This window comes from Asparagus officinalis, chromosome 10, assembly GCF_001876935.1.
Source record: "Asparagus officinalis chromosome 10, Aspof.V1, whole genome shotgun sequence".
Taxonomy (NCBI): Eukaryota; Viridiplantae; Streptophyta; class Magnoliopsida; order Asparagales; family Asparagaceae; genus Asparagus; species Asparagus officinalis.
The window spans coordinates 50,210,918-50,223,977 of NC_033803.1; the positions used below are offsets into that span (position 1 = coordinate 50,210,918).

At 33.5% G+C, this 13,060-nt stretch overlaps 1 protein-coding gene across 1 annotated transcript in view; it reads right to left on the reverse strand.

Annotated features, from left to right (window-relative positions):
* LOC109826724 overlaps positions 1-9,920 on the reverse strand; it is a 34,415-nt gene extending 24,495 nt beyond the window's left edge. Inside the window, exons 1-3 of the mRNA XM_020393739.1 lie at positions 9,595-9,920; positions 7,184-7,309; positions 4,517-4,599 (exon numbers count right to left, since the gene is read on the reverse strand). Coding sequence (XP_020249328.1) covers positions 4,517-4,599; positions 7,184-7,309; positions 9,595-9,848 — 463 coding nt within the window. The 5' untranslated portion in view covers positions 9,849-9,920. The remainder of the gene's footprint in view (positions 1-4,516; positions 4,600-7,183; positions 7,310-9,594) is intronic.

The following is a 13,060-nucleotide window of genomic DNA, read 5'->3' on the forward strand; positions in this document are numbered from 1 at the left end:
ACATATATAGATATCCATATACACATACAGATATATCACATACAGATATTACACAATATATATATACATACACATATACACATATACATATACACATACAGATATACACACACACACACACACCACATATATATATTATATATTATATATCTATATATATATTTATTATATATATATATTATATATATATATACTATGTATATATATATCTGTATGTTATATCTGTATGTTATGTGGTATGTATATGTATAATGTTATATGTATATCTATATCTGTAACTATAATATATAATATATATAATATATATATAAGTATATAATATATATATATATAGAGCAAAACTTGTGTCGCACTTAAGTGACATCACTAAACTTTTTAACCCTTAGAATGTTTCCTAAGGGATCCTTGCATGATATGATGACTTTTATATGTTAATAATGGATATAAAGTTTGGTGGACACACTATTCACTATCACCTAATTACACAAGTTCTATCCTCATCTCTCTCTATATATATATATAATATATATAAATAATATATATTCTATATAATAGTCTTTTGTATACATTGTGGATTATCACATGCGTAAGGATAAGGCTCTCATAGACGGATAAGGCTATCTTGATCAGTTTTCTGTCTGGCTATATAATATAATATTATATATATTATGTATATTGTAGAATATATATACATATATAACATATAGGTATAATATACAACATATACATACATATATATATATATATATATATATATATATATATATATATCTGATCTAGTTTTTCTGTTCTGTGCTATATATATATTATATATATATACAGAACAAAAACTAGATCAAGCTATATATATCTCTCTAGCAAGAACAGAAAACTAGATCAATATAATATATATATATATATACTATATATATACTTGAATCTAGTTTCTGTTTCTAGTATATATATATAGATATATACTATATAATATATATCTATATATATATATAATATATATATAATAATAAAATATATAGGCAGAACAGAAAACTATGATCAAGATATATATAATATATAATATCTACAGAACAGCATGTATATATATATATATATATATATATATATATATAGCAGAACAGAAAACTAGATCAAGAAGCCTTATCCGTCTATGAGAAGCCTTATCCCTCTATGTGATATCCACAATGTACAAAAGAACTACTCGATAAGAAACTATTCCTAGCAAAATTGCATAACTCTCCAAGCTCCCACTAACTGATAATTAACTTCTTTGCAAAACAATGCCTGATGTGGAACTGAAGCGTTCAGTTTGTCGGCTGGAAACAATATCAGTTCCTCAGTACAAGACAAGGTTCATAGTGTCGAAGAAAATGGAAGTTTAAGTATGTAATAGATAAGTATAAGTATAGGAATGCTCGATTAGTGCAATAATAATAGATACGCAAACAGCTGCATTAAAGAACAGTAAGTAAATATAATATGAAATGCATATAGTGAACAATAAGTAAACAACCTACTCATTGATTGTATAAATCATACCATTTCTGTACAACGAGGAGTTTACTATGGTCATGCAAATAACCTAAGAAGACATTATTCCAGGAAAATACTTGACATACTCCCCCTCTCCCAGGCCCGCCTAAACCTTTGTAGCTCTAAAAGCGTCGGGGTTTTTTAAGTCATTGACTAATCAAAGGCTATGGTTTTTGTCTTCTAAGGACAAGGTTATCGATAGCGGATAGCGTCGCGTAGCGGTGAGACGTCGCTAAGGCTATTTCAGGCTATTGCGGTAAAATAGCGGTAAAAAGCGCAAAGTCAAATAGCGGTCTAATTTAGATATGTATAAATACTAAACAAAAGAAAATTAAAGAAAAATCTAAGAAATCTAAAAGTACATATTAGATTATTTAAAGAGATCCTAAACATGAAATAGACATGTAACCATCACGTAATACCGAAGATGACTGGAGGAGTCAAAAAATCATCGTCTTCAAGAAGAAGAACTTAACGGTGACAAGAACTTAACGGTGACAGGACTACCCTAAGAGGAGCTCACGGTGAAGGAGGTGAGAGGAAGTATCAAGATAGGTGTCAGAGGCTATGAGAGGTGACGGGAGTATGCTGAAAATCACAGGAGACGGTGGAATGCAATGGTCAAGGGTTGAGTTTAATTAAAAAAAAAAGCCTCAAACCGCTTTTAAATGACAGTCAAAAAGCAAATTTCGAATGCAATCGCTCACTATTTACCGTTATGACACACTATTGGTCGCTTTTACAAACAGACATATTCCACAATATGTCACCGCTATTGCGCGATAGCGTAGCGGACGATAGCGTCGCGGGAAGGGACCGCTAACGCTATTAGCGCCGCTATTACGGGGCTATTTACCGTTATTTATAACAGTGTCTAAGGATCTGCTATCTTGTCAGAACTATCATTTTAAAAGGTCTTTTAGGTATCTGGTTCAAAAACGAGCATCATTCTAATTCAAGATCAACATAATAGAAAAACATAAAAATGTTGGGGCAATTGCATATTAGTCCCTTAGATCATCTTTAATTGCCAAAACGTCCCTCAAATCTTCAAATTTACCCTAATTATTAACCAAAGGGACGTTTTGGCAAGAAAATTGAAGATCTGAGGGACTTTTTGGCAATTAAAGAAGATTTAATGGACTAATATGCAATTACCCGAACATGTTATAGGAATTTTAATTCTCAGAACATGAATGAGACAATATTGATCTCATGAAACTTATTAGGCCAATTATCAAAAAGCCTGTCTTAGCTTTGGACGATTATTAGATAAACCCCCCCACCACCACCCCCGCAAAAAAAACACATAAAGGGGTTTTCTAATAAAATCTCAAAGGTAAAGAGGTTTTTAACCCTCAAACATAAGAGGGGTTTCCTTATATTTTCAAAGTTATAGGGGGTTATTCGATAATCGTCAAAAGTTTAGGGGAGTTTTCTAATATTTAGCCAACTTATTATTATTGTTGTTGCTATATAGTCGAACCCCATAACCTACCTTTCACAAAATTGTCATGTCATGTGCCCATACTGAAAATCATACCCTTGTCCATGTTTTACAGCCAATAGTTTCAGCTGTTTATTTCTTGTTTTCTTTTTCCAAAAAACAATGCCCTCAAATAAATTTTTAATATTTAAAAAAACAAGTTTCCCTTGTTCATCTCTTCCTATATTAGCATTCACCACTGTCCAGTTTCAATTGGTATCAGACGGAGAGTGGATGAGACCAAAAACCTTTCAAACAATACTACTGACTTTTGGCCCAGATCATTTTTCTAACATTGTAATCAAATTACCATTGTCTAATGGAATCAACTAGAGTGAATAGTTGTTAGCAGATAAAAATGCTCTGATTTAATCTATCACAGCAAATATGTATGGTCCAATACAATCCAAACCTTAGAAACTGTTGTAGCACATATTTAAGTGGCTAAATCTGTACATACTATACCACAACATCAAATCCTTTAAATCCCTGCCCTTTGGTTTCCAAGAACACATGAATTAGTTTCTCTCACTCGGTTTCTTGGCAAATATTTTTGTTCCTTGTCAAAAAATAGATAACATCAGCACTAATATTATGTATAAAATTTTTATTGTCTAATCTCTAATATTTATTGCGCATAAAATGAGGCCTTAAGTATGCTTTCTTTGTGAACTGTTGTAAGTGCCCACGGTGAAATACATAGAAGACTCAATAGCTATAATCAGGATAAGGACCATAGTAGTATTGGCGATTAGATTGCTGAAAGTTTATGTGCCTATGGTGAAATTGCACTGAAGCTTCAATAGCTAATATTGAATAAGGACCATAGCTAGTATCTGAGATTAGATTGTTGCATGTTTCCATAGTATATGACCTTTATCCAACTAAAATTGTTTGGAGATCAGACTGTTGCATGTTTCCCTCAGCACTTCTAAAAAGTATTCAATTAAAGGTGGCATGTGGTTACATGAATTTCAGCTTCTCTGTAAAATTGAGGAAAAGAAAAAGGTTCCACTACTATTTCTCCAGTTTGCATATCTACTCCTCTATACTTAAAGGAAGATCCAAAGATTTATTGTTCATGCTACAATAAATACTACAGTACCCTTTAAGTATAGAGCAGTAGATATGATTTCTAATTTTAAGCATACAATAATTATATCAAATGTATAAACCTTAGAGGGAAGCAATGTTCAAAATGCAATGCTTAAAAAAGAAAGGAGGTCGTGCTTTGCACAGGGTATGCACTAGTCTTCAGTTATTGAGAATACTTTTTATTTTACTGTTTGATGAAAGGAAGCTTAGGTTGAATTTTCCTATGCAACATGATGCAGACAAATATTATACTAAGCTGTACATAAGACTAGCAATCTATTTGCAGTCGCTTTGTCTTAAAGATTATTTTCTTTAATCATGGTGTGAGAAAAATGTATTTGACAGGACATTACGCATGGCCTAAGACTTAATGGAGATTATGACTAAGAATAAAATGTTAAAGCAAACAGCAGAGCCACACCTGAAGCACCAATGCCCAGTTATAGTATGCATCATGGTCGTCCGGATTCCTTTCGATAGCATTAGCATATCTACAATAGGTAACAAAGATGTTACTTGACTTACAGACAATCAGATATGACTTAGATATGAATTTCCACCAACATGACATATAACCTTCACAGTTTACAAGGCTGGAACGTATGAAGTAATATCCGATATCAAACAAGCCATCATTCCCCTAATAACATGAAGGTTTATTCTTTAAATACAGTTGCTGTATGGATGGGTACTTATCTATATTGACACTTTCTCATGTTTGAAAGCCCTCAATGTATCTCTAGTCACAAAATTCAGAAATATGAGCAAATGAAAGGAGACGTACAAAAAAAAAACCATGCCAAGGAAGTAGAAAAATGTTAAAGATAAAATCGGTTCGTCTAGCAAACTTCTTTAAGTCATTTCTTACTCATGTCAAGCCAAAAGAAAGAATGTCACGGAGAACACTAGGTTTCATCAGTCTGAAGTAATGTGAAAGGGGAAGGTATACTAATGAATAAGGAATGCATAAGAGAATGAATAATGAACAGAAATTTATAATGCTGATGCTGAGTCTCAAATACAATGAGGAAATGAAAGAGAAAAAACTATAGAAGATGAAGAGGGTGTCAAAAGAAAGTAAAGAAAGGGAGGGAAGAACATTTGGAAAACAAAGGAATATTCACACGCTTTCTAATAGACTCAGAAAAGGAAACCAAAATGTCTATTTATCTCCATACAAGTACTTAATTCAAGCTAACTTTAAAAATAATCCTAATGACGCAAGCCTTGGACCAATTCATTACGAGATTATTTTTTTATACATCAATTCAATGCGAGAAGCAACTCTATAGGGATAAAAATTTCTTTTACACAAACAAATTTCCATAGTAACTAAGAATAACTTAAATATAAAATTAAAACAATCAAAGAACTCCCACATCAACTCTTATTCTTGATCAGCGTTAGTTATACCCTTCACATCCAAAGATCAATAAAATTAAAAAATTTAAGCAAGATAACAAAAGAGAAAAAATGTAGAGCTATTCAACATTATCCCCTGCTAGAAAAACTTATTTCCAATATTAAATGTGCAAGTGAAAATCACCATGCCTATCATGACTTCAAAACCCTGGGCACAATCGTTTACTCATATAACCAAATTGCACGACAGCATATTAATTTCTCATGGAATAGCCATTAGATTTAAGACTGATCTGACGCAACCTACAGGGATGCCATAACATGAGTCCAGCGAGAACTCAATAATCTACATCTTAGGAAAGAGAAGTCAAGGTGATCCCAATACTCTAATGGAGACTTCTAAGGCATCTGGTTAAATCTGAACTCCAATAGATGGTCAAAAGGATGACCTTTGAGAGATGTAAAACAAAAATCATCTAGTAGAAAAGAGGGAGAAAGAAATAACTTAAAGTTTGAGAAAGAATACAATAAAAAGGACAAGATACACATAGAAGTTATGTATATTGCATTTGTTAATGCATATCCATTTTACAAAACAAGCCTCAAGAAAGGCTTCTTGGTAGGATCCAAATCTACTTGAACTCATTAATGTAACTATCCTAGGTAACATGAAGAAAAGCTTCCTAAAGTAGAAGGCTTCTAAAACCAAACGTTCACACTTTTGGGGACATAGCCAATCTACTTCCACATAGAAAACAAGAAACCAACCAAGAAACTTAGTTAAGAACTTCTAAATGACCGTACCTTAATAATATTTAAGTTCAGAAAAGAAACTTTTAGACTTTGCAGCCCCAGAACTTATCTCAGATGTTTTCATCCTACTAGCAAGGATCTTGGCCTAAAATCATGACTAATCCATCTAAGTTTAGATCTTGTGATGTACAACCCAATCTGTGCAGGCAGAAGTACAATTTTCTGCATTTACTGCAAGATGTGTTACAGCAGACCTTCCTTCAGCATTAGTTGTTTGTAAACAACATATATTGATAGTTTTGGAATAAGGAAAAAACATGATCTTTATGAAACAAAGTAAAGGAATTTACAGAATTGTATGAAGCATCTAGATCTCAAGATAGGAAAGAGATTTATGATGTTTCCACTTTACTAAATAAACTAAATAACATTGAATATTCTTAGAGTTGTGTAATAATAATTCTATTGTAAAATGTAAACCATAACTGATTCATGAAAGAGTAAACAGAAATCAAAATGATGTGATATTTTCCTGTATTTGATGGTTGTAGGAGCTACCAGTCACTTAAATACACATGAACAGTGATCATTCTGGAGGAAAGTACCCCATGCTTATTCATTAATACCAGACACTTAAGTAAAGAGAAACTAAAGTAAACGATACAAAGATGTGCAAGTTTTGATTTTATGTTACCATGTGACCATCAAACACATGGCTAATCTTGTAAAAGTAGAAATCTTTGAGCACAGACAGTAGTTCAATCTTATAAGAGATACACTAAAAGTGAGGAGTCTAGCTTTTATTCACTGTATGAGGCAGGACATGTTAGTAATACTATCAGCAAGTATATTCATAGCAATTATCTAACAAAAATGTTAGTTTAAGTATGATATAGTCAAAGTTGTCTTGAAGAATAACAACTAGAAAGCTGAGAAGACAATAGCTATAGAAGAAGATACCTCTTAGCAGCAAATGCTAGAATTCTCTGGCGAGATCGACCATCCTCGTCTACTCCACTGATGTTGTTGATCAAATCAAGAGAGGTATCCTGGTGGCCTCTATGTTGTTGTTGTGAGCTATCTTGACTGAAATAAAGGGATTAGAATGTAAGAGCATCCAGAGATAATAATAACATATCTATTACAAATTTCACTTAAATGATAAAACAAAGCCAACAAGCTCACGTTTAACACATCCATTATGAACAAAAAGAGAATATGGCATATTTACGCTACATGAAAGCATATATACAAATGCAGCAATGGAGAAGAAACAATAAAAGAACTCAAGCCTTTCAACGTCGATGTAACTGAATAACGCAAAAAAATTGGTTGGCAGTTTGATTCTCAGCAAAATGAAGAAATAGATAAATATAGACAAGTTAAAAACGTAAAAGAGGTTAGATAAATGACAAGAAGTTAGGAAAATTTTATTAATTCATTATCATGCAAACTAGGAGAAAAGAGCCTAGAGTATGTGTTGATGGCCAAGAAATATCTAAAAGCAATCAATTTCGCTATTTAGGATCAATCATTTAGCATGATGGTGAGATTGAGGATGATATTCTCAATCTAATCAAATCGGGATGGTTAAAATGGAGGAGTGCTTCAGGAGTCTTGTGTGATCATAGAGTACCTGTTAGACTTAAGGAAAAATTCTATAGGACAGTTATTAGACCAACAATGCTTTATGGATCAGAATATGCTGGGCAATTAAAAATAACATGTGCCAAAAATGAGTGCAGCAGAAATAAGAATGTTGAGATGGTCTTGTGGGTATACACTAAAAGATAGGATACGAAATGAGTGCATCCGTAGTAAATTAGAGGTTGCTCCTACAGATGATAAAATGAGATAGAATTGATTAAGGTGGTATGGCCATGTACAATGTATGCATCAGTTAGGAGAAGTGATAATATTATAGTTAATAGAGCAAAGAGATCTAGAGGTAGACCTAGAAGAACTTGGTTAGAATCAATTAAGAAGGATATGGTTATGGTTAGCTTAACAGAGGAGATGGCCCATAGTAGAACGGAATGGAAGAATAGGATTCATGTAGCCGACCCCAAACACTTGGGATAGAGGCGTTCTTGTTGTATTATTATCATGCAAACTTTACTAATTCATTATCATAGATTCATGATTATGACACCAGCCATGTCTTTTAAAAGGATTTTGAAAAACACAAGTACTAAATAATAATCCAAAGCAAAAGACTTACTGTTTGCAAGTATAGTAGTTGCAAAGGATCACCTTAACATTCTTTAATCCCGTAAACTATCTAACTAAAGTATGATGAACATTAGTAATTCAATCTTAAACAATCTCCTCTCTTAAACAAAATCTAAGAAACCTAAGCTTATACAATATAATCTAACCGAAAAATGATGAACATTAGAACCAAGAGCTTTAATAATCTCCTTTGCAAGTCGTTTTACATTTTGTGCTTATGCTGCAAATGGCTTGTTCTCAAGCCTCGTGCCCCTTCTCGGTTCTAGCTCCTAAACACATGGTGATCACATTTAGATGATTAATTGTATAGATAATTATTACTGAAAATCAAGAGGCCCTTGAAAAAATATTTCATAGTTTGGAGTTTTAACATCTAAAAGTGGATGGCAAGGAATGTAAAAAATACAAAGAAAGGATCTCCGCACTCTTCAAGGACATGATGCACAAATCAAGGTGGTGACAGTTATAGTAATGGCAAAAAGGACAGCAACAACAATCTTGATAATGATGATGACTTTAGTCATTTAAATGCGGCAAATCATTTTGGATTCAATATAGCATTAATGTCAAGGGTAGTGACTTTAACCATAAGCAACCGTATAGAGAATGGATTAGTGGTAATGACTGGGATGGTAGGTTTAGTGGAAGAAGCCAACTATGTCCTACAACAAGATCATGAATTAATCAAGCAAGCATCAGTACTGACAACACGGGCACAGCCTTAAAGAATTCATGCACCATAATAATTAATTGGAAATGTAACTACTTAAAGATCACACTTTACATAGACAATTTTGGCATAGAGCATGACGAAGAGTGAGTAGGCTCTCTCCAATGTAAAGTCATGCACACCAGGATATGAGAGTCTAGCACTGTTTCAATCAAACAATCAAGTCTGCATGATAAAAGTACATTCATCTAGAGGCGAAACGTGCTGTTGTGGAAGACAATAAGGTAGTTAGTTTTGAAATTTTACAATGAATAGCTTTCAATTTATCAAAGGAACAGAATAAATGGAAAATCCTGTAGCAAATAAGAGAAAATTTTATCATCTAGTCCGAAATTGACTCAACTGCGTCCTAAATCTAATCAGCAAAAATATCTACAACGGGGAAATAGATGAAGACTTGAAGAGGAACCTGAAAGAAGGGCTGTCGCCGACATTCTTGCTGCCATCAGATCCATTATGGTCCTCTTTCAATTCATCTAGAAGCTCCCTCATCGTAAAAGTACGGCTCCCCTCGCCCATCATAGCCTCCAACTTAACGCCTGAAGGATCACTGTCTGATACGACGCCGCTTGATCCTGCAACGATCACCGGCGCGGAATCCGGATCGGATCCGTTAGGGAGTGGGGACGCGTCTCCATTGTTAGTGGGGCCCGAGTCCTCCATGGCGAGAGCTGAGAGACCGAGGGTTTTGTTTCTAAATCGGTGGAGGAGAAGAGCAGATCTAGCCGATCGAGGAGGAACAGTTCGAGTTATTTTCGTCACGACAAATTTTCAAAACCAACCTTGTATGAAATTTATTTATAAAAATGGACTTATTTGGGAGTAACTTAGCATTTTCGACCTAATTCAACCCGGCTAAAATTGGATCGAAAATACTAAATAAGTTGCAAAAATCTATTCCTTTATACAAATAGGAGGATCAATGTTCATGCTACACTAAATTCAACACTAAATTAATTACTGTAGCATGAACAGGTAGGTGGGACAATCTGAATTTCAAATTTTAAAAAACTCAAAGCCAAAGCAATAGCTCCACTTTGCAATCCAAAGCCCAATACCCGCTTTCATGTAAATTTCACAAATAATAGAGAAATAAATAAATAAATATAATCTGTAAATTTCACAAATGGCTCAAAACCCCACTCGACGCTCACACCTCCAACGCCTTCACGATTTTCCTCTTCCCAAATTTTCCTCCAATTTCCAAATTCGAGACACAAAGAAAACCCTCGAATCTCGAGCGAGCTCAATCAAGTTCTCGCTCGCTGCCAATGCGCAAGAACCTCTCCAAATTATTCGCTTTCACCGCCGCCGCCGCCCGAAGAAGCTTATCGATCAGCGAAACCTCTCCGACGGTGGCGGAGGAGGAGGATCTCGCGACGAAGAAGAAGATATTGAAGGACCCCTACGTCGCCGCTTCCTCTTCGAGCGTAAAGAATTCGAAGAATGAGAAGAAGAAGAAGCCGCTTATCGACTTATCGTCTCAAGTGCTGACGAGGATGAAGAAATCGACGTCCAAGAAGAAATCTAGTGAATTTTCAGCTCATGATACTGATATTTAGCGTTTCTCTGGGGCAAAGTTTTGATTTTAAAAGGACACGCTACATGTTTGATTAAATTCCTTAAAGAGATATACAATATTTTTTTGGGGGGTAATTATGGAAGGAAGTTTCAGTGTTACTTTTATAGTCCAACTAATTTGCTGCTATTGGTACTAATTTTTGTGTTGTTATGTGGTCCAAGTTGTCATTTTGATGGTGCGTGCTTCCTGTTTGATTAAATTACTTAAAGAGATACGTCTAATACTTTTCTGAGAGAAAATCATGGAAACCAGTTTTAGCTATACTTGCATATAGAAGATTTTCTGCTTCTAATACTGATTTTAATGTTTTTAGGGAGAAGTTGTGATTCTTTATTTTTTATTTTTTGTGCAGTGCATGCTACCTATTTGATTAAATTCTTAGAAACAGGCCCTGTAGCTTATCTTTTGGGGAATGGATTTTGGAAAGAAAAATCTTAATTGCATAATTCATTCTTCATTATGATTACTTTTTGATCACTTCGAGATCTTGCATTTTAGCCAGCGCATCGGCCTAATTTCGCTTCTGATGCAGAATTCAATCTCTCCCATGAATTTCTAAAGGTATATTAAATCTCTTAGAAGGATGAATGTTATTGTGATTTACCTTTTTTTATTTTATACAAATGAAAGTTGAAACATAGTCATAAACTTAAAACCTCAAACTAGAAGTGGCAATAGTTTGAGAAATTAAATAGAATTTGGAAACTTAAATCTCTATAATTCTTCCCGTTTTATGAGAAATCATAATTTGGCGTGAACGAAATCGTTTTAATGATGATAATTGTAGCAATAGGAGGATTACAGGAGATTTAAGGACTCACCGAGGGATCTGATAAGGGGAGCCAATGATTTCTCCATGTTTTCAGTAAGGTTCAAGGATCTGCAGTGGAATCAAGGATTGGTTTGCTTACTATTTCAATGAGAGTCATAATCCTAACTCAAGCATCTCTTCAAATTTGAGGTTTAATTCTTACTCTCCTTTTGATTTTACTTCGGCCATTATCTTGCTTTCTACAAAGCTTTTTCATCATTAAATATGTTTTTCAACTGCACGACCACGGATTGATGGAAGTGAAAGCACAGTAAGTCTATTAATAACACAAGCATCTCTTGAAAGCTAAGAAGCAATTCTCACTCTCTTTTTTATTTATTTATTATTATTTTTAATTCATAAGCTTATTTTAGTTGGATTAATGTAGCTGAGATTGGATTTCTCTTGAACTTTAAATTTTGTTAACGCCATTGTGTTTAATATTGCATTTGTTAGAGATGGCCTTTGGTGTTTGCTTCGACACGTTTTCATAGAAAATGGGAATTGGTGAAGGATGTTGTCTTTCTACGCTCTTTTCACTCAGTCATGACCACATCTCTGAACAACTAAAATAGCATTTTATTACTATATCATGTGACAAATTAACTTTGTCCTATATTATTATAGAAATATAATTTTACAACCACGTGCAATTTGAGCGGTTTAATTCAAAAATTAAAGATTAAAATAATTATTCAACTGCATATTTGATCATACTAATAATTTGATATTCAACTGCATATGACACTCACTGTTAAGGGACAATCAGACATACTGAGATGTCAAGGTTCAGTTCATTGCTTGAAGAGGGAAAGATACATGTGATATCCAAGTTCAGAGTACTTAATGCATTTGGCAATTACAAAACAATGGAGAGCAAAATACTCATCTGTTTTTGCAAGCAAATAGTGGTTAGAGTTCTTCAAGCAGAGAATGACATAGAGTTGAAAATAAAAATTTAACTTCGTTCCTTTCAATGAACTATACTTACATAAAAATAAGAATACTTATCTAAGAGGTACTAATTAGTGACCTTATTTGTTTTATAATTACGAATACATAAATGCTAAGTTATTATGAATATACTATCAAAGACATTATAGGGATTGTGAAGGAAGTCTATTCGATAGGAGAGTACACAAATTCTGGGAAAATGTCGACACGTAGATCTATTAAACTAATAGATGAAGAGTAAGATTGTATTATAACTTAATGCGAAATTCATAGACATAATTATTATTAATATGAATCATTATTTCTTACAGGGATGACGAGTGTATGGTCACATTATGGAATAAACTAGCAATCGACTTTGACTCCAAATTTAAAGATCATGATACAAACAATGTTGTTATGATGGTGACTGGAGTTTTACTAAAAAACTTCAGAGGTAAAATTTAAATCAATGTCTATTATATATTTAACATTTAGAACTATAAATATGCATTAACCTTTGTATGCATGTGTATTGATACATAAGTA